Below are 16,850 nucleotides of genomic sequence, written 5' to 3' on the forward strand. Positions count from 1 at the left end.
TAAGAAAATAATAATATTATCAAAATAGTTTACTTTTCCACAAAATAGACGAATTTTGAACAAAAAGAATAAAGCTGAATTAAAAAAAAAAGATTTTTTAAAATAATCTGGATCAACTTTCAGCCAAGAAATACAGGAATAATTGGAGAACAAATGATTTTGAATAAAATTATTGCGTGTATTATATTGAGTACAATATGAATCGAATTTTTAACTAAAATTTTAACTTTAATTTTAAATTTTAATTTTAACTAAAATGATGAAAATATTAATTTTCTACTAAAAAAGATGAATTTTCAACAAAATATATCCATTATCAATTTAAAAATCGATTTTTAACCAAAAGTTGAATCGTTAAGTTTTCATTTAAAAATATTAATTTAAGAAAATAATAATATTATCAAAATAGTTCACTTTTCCACAAAATTGATGAATTTTTAACTAAAAGAATGAAGCATTATTCAACAAAATTTTTTTTTTATAAAGTGGATCAACTTTAAGCCAAGAAGTAGGGGAGCAATTGGGTGATAAATTATTTTGGATACAATTATTGTGGGTAGCATATTAAGTACAATATGAAACGAATTTTAAACTGAAATGATAAATGTTCATGAAAAATTAATTTTTGATCAAGTGGTTCAACTTTCTACAAGGCATAGTCAATTTTTTGATTAAAAAGATGAATTTTCAACCAACAAGATTCATTTTATACTAAAAAAAATAAGGAGGTTTAATTTTCAATGAAGCATAAATAAATTTTTAACCAAAAAAATTAATTTTCAATCAAAAATAATGTTAAGTATATTGTTAAGTATTCAATCAAGTAGTTGAATTTTCAATCCAAACATGTGTATTCCAAAAAAATTGAATAATCAAATCATCATTGAAAAGATTAGTTTTTAATAAAAAAAAAATTTCAACCAAAAAATTAATTTTTCGAATCCAAAGATGAACTTTTAATAAAATATTTTAATCTTCAACAAATTATAGTGAAGTTTTCAACCAACAAGATTAATTTTCTACGAAAAAAAGGATTTTTTTAACAAATCGGTTCAGAAATCCAACCTAGTAGTTGAATTTGAAACCAAAAAATATAAATTTTCAATGAAAAAAATGTTATAGTTGGTATTTAAAACAATGAAAAATTTTAATTTAAATACCAACTACTAAATTTTTTGTATTGAAAATTTATCTTTTTTGGTTTAAAATTCAACTACTAGGTTAAATGTTTAAACCGATTTGTCAAAAAAAATACTTTTTTTGTAGAAAATTAATCTCCTTGGTTGAAAATTTTACAATACTTTGTTGAAGATTAAACTATCGCGTCCGAACGTGCTCGATTACTTAAACAACGATTATTTAAACAATAAAAAAATGTATTTTAATACCGAACAATTTGTTAGCGTAAATTAAACTTCCTAACAAAATTGTTCATAACTAAATTATTGAATTTCGATGAACCGTTCGCGAGTAATCCATTTTTGAAAAAAAATGATCAAGAACTTTGATTGTTAAAAACTTAAAAAAAAATTAATTTTTTGCAAAAATATTTTAGGGGATATAAAAACGAATTGAAAAATGTATAAATTGATTGAAAATAGAACTATCGATTTAAAAGTGGTACACTTGAGATATTTTGACCCCACTTGTAACTGAAAATAATCGAAAGATTAGTTTTTTATATAAATGAAATCGGGAAAGAAAGGTACACCTAATTATGCAATCCAATTCTGAAAATTGTTAATATTAGAAGAAATAATTACTGCACAGGGTGTTAATTATTTCTGTAAAGAATTTCTTATAATTTTTCGCAATTAAAAAAAAATATTATAGAAAATCATTATAAGAAAATAAATATTGTAATAAAGGAACTTAAAATATTGAGAGTGTAGATGCAACAAATAGAGAAAGTAGAAACGAATGATTTATTTATTTTCTTAACTTAGATTTGATTAAATTCCACAGGATTTAAACAAATTTGGAGGGATTTCGACGGATTTTAAAGCTTCTGAAAGGATTTAAAGCTTTTCGAAATATTTAAACTAATTTTAAAAGACTTTCATCGGTTTTCTAGAGATTTAAAAATATTTCCACAGATTTCTAGAAATTTCGAAACATTTCCAGCGAGTTTAGAGAATTTTAAAAATTCCCAAACATTTCCAGAATCATTCCACTAAAAAAGATGAAATTTATTAAAAAAAAAAGAATTTTAAAAACAAAAAGACGAATTTTTTTCTCTAACAAAATTAAATTTAAAAAAATTATTTCAACAAAAAACTAATTTTCCACGAAACTGATGCATTTTTATTCAACAAAAATGAAATTTCAAAATAAAAAAAGTATTTTTTTTTTGCAAAAAAGGAGAATTGTCACCAAAAAGATCAATCTTAAAAAACGGAAAATTTTAAATTTCAGTTAAAAAATTAATTTTAAACCAAAAATAAGACTTCTACTAAACAGTTAAATTTTCAACCAGCATTTTAATCTTGTAACACTTTTGACATAGAACCTTTTAAAAACGGAAAAAAGGGTATTTCAAATACAAATTTAAAATTTTCAAATTTATCAATTTATTTATAAAAAAATGTCTGTTCTGCAATAAAAGATGGCTTTTTAGCAGAATATTTGAATTTTCAACCTATAAAAAGATAAATTCTAAATAAAAAAGTGTCATAATTTATCATTTATTTATACAAAATTTATACAAAAAAAGAATTTTAAAAACAAAAAGACGAATTTTGAACAAATAAAGATTTTTCACTCAAGATATAAATAAAAGTTTATGTAAATTGTTTAACCTTCAAGCCAAAAAAGACGAATTTTCTCTAAAAACATTGAATTGAAAAAAAATATATCAGGAAAAAGCTAATTTTCAACGAAACTGATTCATTTTTACCCAACAAAAATGAAATTTCAAAATAAGAAAATTATTTTTTTTTCAAAAAAGGAGAATTTTCAACTAAAAAGATTAATCTTAAAAAATGGAAAATGTTAATTTTCAGTTAAAAAATTAATTTTAAAACAAAAATAAGACTTACACTAAACAGTTGAATTTTTCAACTAAAGATTCTAATGTTTTTAATCAAAAAAATAAATCTTTCACAATGTAGTTTAAATTTTACCTAATTAGTAGAATTTCAAATTTAAAAAATAATTTTTAACCAAAATGTAACATTTTTATTAAAAGACATTTCTACTAAACCGGATGATTTTTTTTAATTTTCAAAAAATTAGTTGAATTCTTGATTACAAAAATTTAAATTGATTTTTCACGATGTAAATATGACTTTTTCAAAAAGAAATAAGTTTAAAAAAAAATGAAGTTTCAATCCGAAAAGACGAATTTTTAACCAAAAAAGATGACTTTAATCAAATTGTTGAATTCTCTACAAAATAGTTGCATTTTTATCCAAAAAAAAAGGAATTTCATTTTAAGCAGATGAATTTTTATTTATAAAAAAAACTTTCAAAAAAATAGTTGAATTTTCATCCAGAAAAGATTTTAGTTCATTTTTTAACTCTAAAATATAAATACATATGAAGGAAAAAGAAAATTTTCTACGAAATAGTCACATTTTCAACAAAACAGTACATTTTTCAAACAAAAATTATGACTTTTTAATAAAATAGATTAATTTTCGATAAAACAGTGGAATTTTAATTTAAGAAAAATAAAATTTCTCCTAAAACAGATGAATTTTCATCCAGAAAAGATTTTTTCTCTTTTCAATGCCAAAATATTAAATTAAAACTAAAAGTAAATTTTCTACAAAATAGTTAAATTTTTAGAAAAACAGTAGAATCCTCAACCAAAAAGTATGACTTTTCAACAATATATTATTGAATTTTAAACCAAAAAATTTAATATTTATCCAAGAAATTTTTATTTCTGCTAAATTAGGTGAATTTTAAAATCATAAAGACAAACTTTGAAGAAAAGTTGAATTTTCAACCGAAAAAATAAAATAATTAAAATAAATAGTTCAATTTTCATCTAAAGAATTATCCAGTTCATTTTCCAACACCAACATAAGAACTGTTAATAATAAGCTAATTTGCTCCTAAAAAGTCTAATTTTTTACTATATAGTCGAATTTTTAAGGAAAAAGTCTGACTTTTTAACAAGGTTGTTAAATTTTCAATCAAAAAGTTGCACTTATGTCAAAAAAATTAAAACTACTAAAAAAGCGGAATTTTCCAATCAAAAAGTCAACTTTTCAACAAAGAAAAATAGAGTCGAATTTTCATCCAAAAAGATTTCAATTGACTTTTCAACACGAAAATACGAATTTTAAACAAAAAGAATTTTTTCTAGGAAATAGTTGATTTTTCAACAAAACAGTTGCACTTGTTCTAGAAAGATGCAATATGTCTAATAAAAAATATGAACTTTTAAATATAAAAAAAACTTTTTAGAAAAGTTTTTATCCAAAAATATTTCAGGTAATTTATTAGCAACAAAATATGAATTCTAAATAAAATGTTAATGTTCTCCGAAAATAATTGAATTTTTAACCCCGAAAGATGAATTTGTAATAAAACAGTTCAATTTGCAACCAAAAAGAATAAATTTAAAGAAAAATATAAAATTTCAACCCAAAATTGAAGTTATATTTACAATTAAAAAAATAAATTTATAACTATAAAACGAGTTAAAAAAAACTGTTTCATTTTTCAATCATGTAAATGAATTGTCAAATATAAAGATGATTTTTTCACTAAGAAGATTCATTTGCCATCAAAAAGATCAATTTTAACTCAACATGAAATAGTTATATTCACAATTTAAAAAAACGAATCTTTTTATAAAATATAAAATACCAAACAAGTTAATTTGTAACAAAATAAATGAGTTTTTGCCCCAAAATATTCATTTTAAATAAGAAGATAAAAAAATAGTTTCATTTTTGATCACAGAAATGATTTTCCACTAAAATGACCAATCTTTAACAAAACAAAAAAAAAAGAAATTCCAACCGGGAAGATTTTTTTTCTACCCAAAAATATTAATTTTTAACAGAACACATGAATTTTTAAGTGAAAAAGATAAAATTTTCAATCCAAAATGGAATATTTATATTTAGAATTTCAAAAATTCATTTTTGATTCTACAAAAAATAATTTTCAACAAAAAGGGTTAATTTTTAAACAAATAAATGAAAGTTCATTCAAAAGGATTAATTTCCAACAAGAAGATTAATTTTTTACCAAAAACGATGAATTTTCAACTCAAAATGATAAATTTTCAATCCAAAATGGAATAATTACATTTGCAGTTAAAAAAAATAGTTTTCAAACATAAAAAATGAATAACAAAAAACTAGTTTAATTTTTCAACCAAATAAATTATTTGTGAACCAAATTTATGAGTTATTGACAAATAAGATTAATAATCAATAATAAACAAAAATTATTATACAAAATACATGGATTTTCATATAAAAAAGATCAATTTTCAACCAAAAATGAAACAGTTATATATGCAGTTAAAAAATCAATAAAAAAACTGAATTCTGAACCAAATATTTAAATTTTTAATCCACAAGATTAATTTTTAAACGTAAAGATTACTTTTCGACCAAAAAATATGAATTTCAACGAAAAAGGATAAATTTTCAACAAAAAATGTAACAGTAATATTTTCAGTTAAAACAAATAATTTTTAACGAATAAAAAATATTTGTTTAACAAAATACATGAATTTTCAATAAAAAATGGAATAGTTAAATTTTTAGTTAAAAAAATTACTTTCAATCAATTACAAGCGACTTTTCAACAAAATAGTTAAATTTTCTACAACAAAAGGTTTTTGAATCAAGATAAATCATCAACCAAAAAAAATCAATTTTTAACAAATTAATTCCACTTTCAACTAATTAGTTGAATTTTCATCAAAAAGAATAATTTTTAATAAGAAAATTTTATTATTTTACCCCGAAAGACAATTTGATAAAATAGTTAAATTTTTAACCAAAGAAATGAATTATTCTACTAAAATGACGAATCTTTAGCATCAAAAAGAAACGAATTTTCAACCGGGAAGATTTGTTTTCTACCAAAAAAAGATTGATTTTTAACAGAACACATGAATTTTCAAGTGAAAAAGATAAAATTCTCAATCCACAATGGAATATTCACATTTACAGTTTCAAAAATTAATTTACAACCAGAAAAAAATGAACGATCAGTTCAAAAAATTAGTTTTTGATTCTAAAAAAAAATTTTTTTTAGAAAAAGGATAAATTTTAAATCAAATAAATGAAGATTCATCCAGACAGATTATTTTTCAACGAAAAGATTAATATTTTACTCCAAAAGAAAATTTTAAACAAAGTAGACAAATTTTTAACCAAAGAAATAAATTTCTCACTAAAATGTCGAATCTTTACAAAAAAACAAATGAAATTCCAAACGAGAACATTAAGTTTCTAAATAATAATAATAAAATTTTGGTTAAAAATAATTTTTAACAAAAAAGGGTAACTTTTAACCAAAGAAATAAATTTCTCACTAAAATGTCGAATCTTTACCCAAAAATATAAAAAAAGGAAATTCCAACCGAGAAAATTAATTTTCTAAATAATAATAATTATAATAAAAAATTTTTTGTTAAAAATAATTTTTAACAAAAAAGGGTAATTTTTAACCAAAGAAATAAATTTTTCACTAAAATGTCGAATCTTTACTCCAAAAAAAAAAAAAAGAAATTCCAACCGAGAAGATTAATTTTCTACGAAACAAAATTAATTTTCGACAGAACACATGAATTACAAAATAAAAAAGATAAATTTTCAATCCAAAATGGAATAGTTACATTCACAATTTAAAAAATTAATTTATAACTAGAAAAAAATAGTTAAATTTGTCAACCAAATAAATGAATTGTGAAACAATTGTTGAATTTTTTACAAAGAAAATTAATAATCTGTCACAACAAATTTTTGCATACAAAATACATAAATTTTCAACTAAAAAACATTAATTTTCAACCAAAAACGGAACAGTTATATATGCAGTTAAAAAAATCAATAAAATAACAGAGTTTTGAACCAAATAGTTAAATTTCCGATTAGCTAGATTAATTTTCAAACCGAAAGATTACTCTTCGACCAAAAAATATAAATTTTCTACTAAAAAAGATAAATTTTCAACAAAAAATTAAATAGTTATGTTTTCAGGAAAAGAAATTTAGATTAATTTTTAATAAATAAAGAGGCAAATTTTGAACAAAATAAATTATTTTAAATAAAAAATGGAATAGTTAAATTTTTATGAAACAAAATGATAAATCATTAATCTAGAAAAATCAATTTTTCACAAATTAATTCCACTTTTAACTAATTAGTTAAACTAAAAAGAGGAATTTTCAACAAAACATTCGAATTTTGAATCTTAAAGACTGCCTTTTTTTCGTTCTTATCAAAATTGTTGAATTTTGACAAAAATAGTAAAATTGTATGTTCGTTCCCTAATTTTATAAATTATACAAATATATTTTGCAAGTTCAAAATTTGTATGGAAATTTTCTCTAAAAACATTGAATTGAAAAAAAAAAATATTTCAGCAAAAAGCTAATTTTCAACGAAACTGATTCATTTTTACCCAACAAAAATGAAATTTCAAAATAAGAAAATTATTTTTTTTTTCAAAAAAGGAGAATTTTCAACTAAAAAGATTAATCTTAAAAAATGGAAAATGTTAATTTTCAGTTAAAAAATTAATTTTAAAACAAAAATAAGACTTACACTAAACAGTTGAATTTTTCAACTAAAGATTCTAATGTTTTTAATCAAAAAAATAAATCTTTAACAATGTAGTTTAACTTTTACCTAATTAGTGGAATTTCAAATTTAAAAAATAATTTTTAACCAAAATGTAACATTTTTATTAAAAGACATTTCTACTAAACCGGATGATTTATTTTTTATTTTCAAAAAATTAGTTGAATTCTTGATTACAAAAATTTAAATTGATTTTTCACGATGTAAATATGACTTTTTCAAAAAGAAATAAGTTTAAAAAAAATGAAGTTTCAATCTGAAAAGACGAATTTTTAACCAAAAAAGATGACTGTATGGAAATAATTGAGTAGCCTGAAATATTGTGAACAAAATGTAAGTCCGCGTGATAAAAATGGCGAATTTTCGTTTTCGGGCAAGAAAAATCACGACAAAGCACAAAAAAAAATCAGAAAATCAGGAGACCTGTGAGGCCTGGGAAAAGTGTAAAAATATCTGAAAATGTCGAAAATGGAAAAATTTATAAGATTTTCTATGTTATACCTCTTTAAAATTGACTGCTTTCAAAAGATGAACGACAGTTTTGAGATTCCCCAATTTCGCCACTAATTTGTAATCATCATTAGGAGTAGTCATGTTGATTGTACGAAACGTGGTAGAGTAATAATCCTCGAAATTGCGCTGGTGTTATTTTATGATAGACCAATTTCTCCTTATCCAAAAATGCTAGCCATGCTGCCAAAACATGCTTGCATGTGAAAGCAAATTGCGATTCTAGAACTTGATATCTAAAATTTTAAAGAAATGACAAGCTAGAAACAAAATCTGCATTGTAACTGTATGTTGGGGTGCCCAAGAAAAATTGGAATTTTTATTTTTCTAGCGCAAGTCCCTAAATCAGTTTTTTTTTTAAATCCACATTTTTTATAGCTTGAAGACTGCTAAATGGTACTTTAAGATTAAAATGTATTTTGTGAATAATATTGACTAATGAAAGTTATTAACGTAACTATTTTTTTTTAATTCAAAAGAATTCGATGAAATTTATAGGTATTGCAGTTGAAATAAAAGGAATTTAGGAGACTTTGACGCAATTTTAAAAATAAAAAAAATTATATTGAATGGAGTAAACTGGGATTGAAGAGAATTCAAGGCCAATTCAACAGACTTTAAGAGAATTGAAAAAAGAAGTCAGAAAATAAAAAATAAATAAATGAGTTAAATAAATTTGAGTGAATTTAGAGGAATATTAGGGAAAGAATTTGATGAAATTCAACCGAAGAGATAAACATTCATCCATTTAAATAAGTGTTTAAGAAATTGAATTTGTAGTTAACAATAATTTTCAAACAAAAACAAAAAAATACGTATTTTCAAAAAACAAAAATTGCAATTTTCAACCCAAAAAAGAGGAATTCGCTACATAACGGTTGAATTTTCAAGCAAACGTGATAAAGATTTAATAAAATTGTTGAATTTACAACCAAAAAATGAAAATTTGTAACTAAAAATATAATTGTCAAGACTTTTTAAAAATTACCTAACTTTTGCATAATCAATTTTTCATTTTCCTGAAAACTAATATTAAAATCCCCAATTTTACACTTGTAAAATTTTTAACATAGAGTCTTTTATAAATGTATTTAATAATTTAAATAAAAAATGTTTAATTTATTATTATTATATTAAAGTGAAAATTATTTATTATCCAAAAATATAAATCCACGTTAACATTTTCAATAGTCTAAATTAAAGAATCAAGCAATGAGCTTTAAAAAATTTCAAAATTATACTATTTTAAGTAATTTTAAGCTAGACACATTAAAAGTGAAAAATAATTTTTTAAACCTAATATTTCTGTAATCAAAAGTTAAATTTTTTTTAAACAGCTCAGGCATCCCTTAAAAGCTTCAAAATTTTATTTCAAAATCTTGAGAAATCTAGAAGTGGGTTTAAATTTTTCCAAATCCAAAATAATTTTAGAATTTTTTTCGGAACTTTTAAATATATTTCAAAATTAGTTGAATTTTTACTATAACTTTTTAGAAAATCCTGCAAATTTAGAAAAACAAAATTAAATTTGAATTTATAAATAAAAATAGAACAGTTATTATTTGAATAAAAATTAGAGTAATTTTAAGAGATTTTTAAAAGTTATAACAAGATTCGAATTAAATTTAGAACTTGAAATAATTACAAATACTTACAGCCGAATTTCAAATAAAATTTAGATTTTTTCAGATTTCAAATAAAAAATTTAGAATGTTTTGAAGAATTGTGAAAGACTTTAAAAGAATAAAAAATTTTCTTAAGATTCTTACGAAAATTGAAAAATTATTGTAACAGAAAGTTTAAGGATTTTTTTTAATTTGCAGAACTTTCAGAAATTGGTATAAAAATTTCGATTAATTTTGAAATATATTTAGAAGTTCTAAAAAAAAAGTCGACACACTTGGTTTAAATTACTTGAAATAATTTGAAGTTTTTAATTAATTCTGAATCTTTTCAAAACTTCAATGTATCCCTTAAAATTACTCAAATTTTTTCAATGAATAATAAGTGTTCAATTGTTATTTATGCGTCCAAATTTAACAATTTCACTTATAAATTAAACACTTTTTAAATAGAACAATTAAAATTGTAACGCTAAAAGTCTCAAATGAATAGTGAAATATTGCCAAATATTAAATACTTATTCTTTTTCTACATTAAGAAATTTCAAATTAAATAGGATAAAAATTAAATAATTTAGACTCACAATATTTTTAATTTCACAAAAACCTTTAATTATGACTATATTATTATGGATTTTTTTTTATGTTGAAAATAGTAAAAAGCACGTTTACATTTTTTAATGGCTAAAAACAATTAATAGAAATAATATGTTAATAAATTTCTTTATTAAATTTAATACAAAAAATAAAAAATGATATATAAATTTCAGATCCATTTTTAAAATAATTTATTCATTTATATTTACAGTTGATAAAATAAAACTGTTTTTTATCAAAAATGTTCAACTTCAAATGCTGTTAATTTTTAATTATTTAAATCTTTAAAACTGCACTTTAATTATTTAAAAAAACTGTTAAAATTATTCAAATCAAAATTTATTCAAATTTTGAAAAAGCTCGAACTTTTTAAATTTTTTTCTAATTGAAAAATTTAACTTACATCTATAAGAAACTTTGACAACAGTTTCTAAAAGTTTAAAAATAAAAAAATAAAATTTTTTATTTTGAACATGCTCTAAATTTTTTTATTTTGGTTCAATATTTGATATTTTTGATTAAAAAAGATTAGGTTTCAACCAAAAAAAACATAAATTTTCAATACATAAATACAAATTAATCAGCTAAGAAAGTAAAATTTTTTATCCAAATTGCTGAAGTTTCAAGCCAAAAGACGAAATTTCTGTAAAAAATTGAATTTTAAACACGAAAATATTATTTTTCAATAAAAAAGTAAACTTTTAACCAAACAGTTGTATTGTTAACGAAAAAGGGGGAAATAGAAAACCAAAAAGTTTAGTTTTCTACCAAAAAAGACGAATATTCAACTAAAAAATTTCGATTTACAAAAAAAATGAAAAGTTACAATTCGAGTTAAAAAATATAATTTTAAACAAACAAAAAAAGACCAATTTTCAACAAAAAAATATTTTAGTTAAATTTTCAATACCAAACTATGAATTTTCAAGGAAATAATTAAATTTTGAACAAAATAGTTTAACTTTTAACGAAATAGTTGAATTTTCAACGAAAAATCTAATATATCATATTTCAACCAAAAATAAGTAAGAATTTTTAAGCAAAAAGAATGACTTTTTAATAAAATTCTTGAATTTTTACTTAAATGATAAATTAAAAATGTTATTCTTTAGTCCATAAATTGATATTTTTAGTAGAAAATTCAACTATTTGCTCGAGAATTCACATATTTGGTGAAAAATCGTCTTTTCGATTACAAAATGCAACAATTTGAGATATTTCTAAACATTAATATTTTTTTATTAAAAAATTCATCTCTTTTTGTCGAAATTCCACCTTATTTGCTTGAAAATGAACTTTTTTGATGAAAATTCATATCCACGGATTGAAAATTGAGCCGTTTTGAAGAAAATTCATCCCTTTGGCTTAAAAATTCAACAATTTTGTAGGTAATTAAAATATTTTTGTAAAAAATTCGTTTTTTATGGAAAATTCTCTTAAATAAAAATTCAATTTTTACATTTTTTATATTGATTTAAAAAAAGGTTATTATTTAGTTTAAAAATTGAACTATTTCGTTAAACGAATTTATAAACGAAAAAAAATATAAACTTAAAATGAATCAAATGAAATTCAGACTAATATCACATTCATAACTTAAAATATTTTGTTGAAAATTTGTCTTTTTTGGTAGAAAATTAATCTTATTGGTTGAAATTTTTTTCATCTTTTCGGGATAAAAAGTCCAATGTTTTCGAAAACAATAGATATTTTAGCTTAAAAACTCAACTCTTTTGAAGAAAATTGACCTCTTATGGCAAAAAATTAATCTTTCTAGGTTAAAAATGTAAAAATATTTATAAAATGAACTTTTTTGTTGTAAATTAATCTCTTTTCTTTCAAGCCTTTCATTTTTTTTGGTTAAAAATGCAACTTTTCGGTTGGAAATTCAACTATGTACTTGATTAATTTTTCTTGTTCTAAAATTCAATTATTTCATTGAAAATTGGTCTTTTTGATAAAAAATTTATCTTCTTGGTTTGAAATGTTCTCTTTTTTTGGTTAAAAATTCACTTCTTCGTTTTGAAAATTCTTCTTTTTTGTTGAAAATTAATTTTTTCAATTGACAATACAACTGTTCCAACTTTTATTAGAAATTAATCTTTTTTGGTAAATAATTAATCTGCTGTATTGAAAATTCATCTGTTTATATGAAAATAAAACTATTTTTTTTTTAAATTAATCTATTAAACTATTTTGTTAGAAATTCGTCCTTTTTGGTTCAATTCAATTATTTTTATCTTAAAATGAAAATCTTTTTTTGTTTGAAATATCGACTGTTTCGGAATAGTAGAAAAATAGTGTTTTTGTTTCAAAAAGTGTTACGAGACTGACGCCTTTTTTATTGAGCACCCTATTCTATATTCTATTTTAGAAAATGAATATGAAACCCTTCATTCTTAAATATTAAAAAAAATCTCAATTAAAAGATAACAATGCATATATAAAACATCTTAAATACCTGAAATCTGTACCTAAAAGCTTTGCAAGTGCAGAAATTCACGTTTCGGAAAATAGTATAGACTGTTGCGGAAAATCCCTTGACTTGTAAAAGCCAACGTGCTACGTTTTTGGATTGGGATTCTGATGAAACGTGCGTTATACGACCCGATTCATAAAGTTCTAATGCTTTTTTAAACGTCTCTCCAAAGACGCAGTATAATTTTTTCAGGGTATTATCTGAAACTGCAAAATTAATCAAATTAGGGTGACCAGATGGCTTGATCGGAAAATTAGGACATGGTCACACTTCTCCCTTTAATTTTTAATTTCCACCATCTCGATACAAATTAATTTAAGGCGTGTTATTTTACAAACAGCGTTGCCACAAAATACCAATTTTAAAATTCCCTAACTTTTTCTGAACAATTTTTTAGTTTCTTTGACCGTTATAAGCTTTTCTTTCAGGTTAAATTTTCAACCAAATAAATTACTATCAACAAAAAAGATTAATTTTCTATACAAAAAAAAAGAAGAATTTATAACAAAATGCATGCACCACAATTTCAACCAAATAGTTGAGTTTTCAACTAAAGAAAAATAATTAATTTTCGACTCAAATGTTTAACTCATTTTCAACTCAATTTTTAACGAACAGAAAAATAAATTTGTAACCAAGAAAATTAGTTTTTTACCAAAAAAGATGATTTTTCAATAAAATATATGAATTTTTAATTTTAACAAAAAAGGTTGCATCTAAAAATGGAATAGTCATATCTACATTTAAAAGGACTCATTTGAAACTATAAAAAATAAGTCATCAACAAAACAGTTCAACTTTCAACTAAATAAATGATTTTTCAACCCAAAAGATAAATTTTTCACCAAGAAGATTAATATTCTACCACAATAGACGAATTTCCAACCAAACAGTTGACTTTTAAACTGAAGAAAAAACAATTAATTTTCAACGAATAAAAAAATATAATTTATAAAACAAGAATTAAATTTTTCATCAAAGAAACTAATTCTTAATTAAAATAAGGAATCTTTAACAACAAAAATTTCAACAAAAACGAGTAATTTTCTACCATAAATGACAGATTTTTAACAAAATGCATACATTTTCAACTAAAGAAGAAAAATCAATTATCGGCTATGAAAGATTTTTATTTAAAACCAAAAATAGATGAATTCAACGAAAGAAGACATTTTTTCGACAACAGTTACATTTTTAACCTAAGAAATAAATTTTCAAATATAATTATGATTTTCAATAAGAATAAATGAATTAGAAACCAAATTGTAGTTGCATTTTCGACCAAAAAGATATTTACAATTAAAAAAATTAGTTTTCAAAAAGCGAATTTTCACCTGAAAAATAAAAATTTTCAACTAAAAATGGAAAATCAAAACAAATAGATTTTTTTTCAAAATGAAAATGATGAATTAACAACCAAAAAATGAGTTTTTAATAAAGTAGTTCTAATTTCAACTAAGTAGTGGAATTGTTAAGGAAAAATGTAGTAGTTGGCATTTCAACCAAAAAAGATTATAGTTTGAAATAAAAAAAGAGGAGAATTTAACCAAAGAAGACGAATTTTCAACCAAATATAATAATAATATAAAAATAAATAACCAACAGGAAATTTTTGAAATTATAATGATGAATATTCAATGAAAGAAATGAATTTGAAACCAAATAGTTGCATTTTTGACCAATAAGATATTTAGAGTTAAAAAAATACATTTCTTAACAAAAAAAAGAACTTTCAACCATAATTTAATAATAATATAAAAAGAAATAATCAACAAAAAAATTTATGTTCAATTACAATGTTGAATCTTCAATAAAAAAATGTAATTTGCAACCAAATAAGAAGGAATTTTCGAAAAAATAGTTAATTTTTTAACCAAATTAATTGTCAACAAAATAAATGAATTTTCCAATAAAAAAGATAATTGTTCAAACAAAGATATAGAATCGTTAAATTTTTATTTAAAAATGTAATTTTAAACAATTAAAAACGAATTTTCAACAAGACAATTGAATTTCCAATCAAATAAAAAGGTTTTTGAATTAAAATGATGAATCATAAATCAAAAAGTAAACGCTCAACAAAGTAGTTCCACTTTCAATGAAGTAGTTGAATTTTCAAGGAAAAATGTAGTAGTTGGTATTTCAACCAAAAAAGATAATAGTTTAAAATAAAAAAGAGGAGAATTTAACCAGAGAAGATGAATTTTCAACAAAATATAATAATAATATAAAAATAAATAACCAACAAAAAAATTTTGCAATTATAATGATGAATATTCAATAAAAGAAATGAATTTAAAACCAAAGATGAATTTTTAACAAAATAGTTATATTTTTTAACAAATAAATGAATTTTCAATTATAATGATAAAACTTCAATAAAAAAAATTAATTTAAAAACAAATAGTTGAATTTTTTATTTAAAGAATTTAATTTTCATCAAAATACATGAATCTTCAACTAAAAAGAATAAATTTAAAGCAAAAAATGGAATAGTGAATAAAAATGTAATTTGCAACCAAATAAGAACGAATTTTCCAAAAAAGTTAAATTTTTTATTTAAATAAATGAATTTTCATCAAAATACATGAATCTTCCACTAAAAAGAATAAATTAAAAACGAAAAATGAAATAGTTAATAAAAATGTAATTTGCAACCAAATAAGAACGAACTTTCAAAAAAATAGTTAAATTTTTAACTAAATTAATTGTCAACAAAATGAATTGCCAAGGAGAAATGTATTAGCTAGTATTTGAACCAAAAAAGATTATCGTTTGAAATAAAAAAAGAGGTGAATTTAACCAAAGAAGACGAATTTTCAACGAAATAGATATATTTTTAATCAAAGAAATGAATTTTTAATTATAATGATAAATCTTCAATAAAAAAAATGAATTTGCAACCAAATAAGAACGAATTTTAAAAAAATTGTTAAATTTTCAACCAAATTAATTGTCAACAAAATACATAAATTTTCAAATAAAAAAGATACATTTTCAACCAAAGGTAGAATCGTTACATTTTTATTTAAAAATTTAATTTCCAACATTTAAAAACGAATTTACAACAAGACAGTTGAATTTTCAATAAAATAAAAATGTTTTTGAATTAAAATAATGAAACATGAACAAAAAAATGAATTTTTAACAAAGTTGTTTTACTTTCAATTAAGTATAGTTTCATTTTCAACGAAAAACGTAGCCTTTTATATATCAGAATACGAATTTTCTACAAAACAGTTGAATTTTCACAAGAAAGAAAATATTTGAATTCTCAACAAAAAAAATCGACTTTTTTGTTTTTAACAAAATTCTTGAATTTTTAACAAAATAATAATATTTATATTTCATTCCTTATGTTTATAAATAATTTGTATAATATTATATTTTTATTTTATATTTTTATAAATAATTTATACAAAATTAACCTCAAAAATTCATAATGAAATCATCCGATAGATACAGAATATTGAGTGGCTATTAAAATATTATAGTAAAAAATATATAATATGTTTAATAACGATTTTCTAAAAACGTTAAGTTGGAAATAAACAAATATTCTTGAATAAAAACTTACATTTTTTGTCCTTGGAAAATTCAGCAGCTGATTCTTTAAGGACATTTATTGGAAGATTCAGTAACACTTTATTCTGTGGCAAATCCGTTGTATTTTCAGAATGATTTGCGTTTACATTCATATTATTTCACATGATTGACAATATTTTAATAATAAATAAGAGGGATTATAAATTAAAATCAAAATTGTAATCGAACTTTTTGCCGGGAACCGACCATAACCTCTAAGAAAGCGTCCATTGCGTCTGCAGGTGAGGCACCATAACGCAATTAAATTTCTGTCAA

General features: G+C 21.4%; 1 protein-coding gene across 3 annotated transcripts in view; it reads right to left on the reverse strand.

The window, feature by feature from the left end:
- The window catches only part of LOC117168935 (cell cycle checkpoint protein RAD1), a 67,521-nt gene that overhangs the window by 12,471 nt on the left and 38,200 nt on the right, over positions 1–16,850 (reverse strand). The window contains exons 1-2 of one of the 3 annotated variants that reach the window (XM_033354923.1): positions 16,567–16,678; positions 8,283–8,527 (exon numbers count right to left, since the gene is read on the reverse strand). In XM_033354923.1, coding sequence (XP_033210814.1) covers positions 8,283–8,375 — 93 coding nt within the window. In that variant the 5' untranslated portion in view covers positions 8,376–8,527; positions 16,567–16,678. Of the gene's footprint in view, positions 1–8,282; positions 8,528–12,971; positions 13,106–16,566; positions 16,679–16,850 lie in introns of those variants that run through there. The other 2 variants (XM_033354922.1, XM_033354924.1) reach the window with 2 other exon arrangements.

The sequence above is a fragment of the Belonocnema kinseyi genome, chromosome 3 (assembly GCF_010883055.1).
Source record: "Belonocnema kinseyi isolate 2016_QV_RU_SX_M_011 chromosome 3, B_treatae_v1, whole genome shotgun sequence".
Taxonomy (NCBI): Eukaryota; Metazoa; Arthropoda; class Insecta; order Hymenoptera; family Cynipidae; genus Belonocnema; species Belonocnema kinseyi.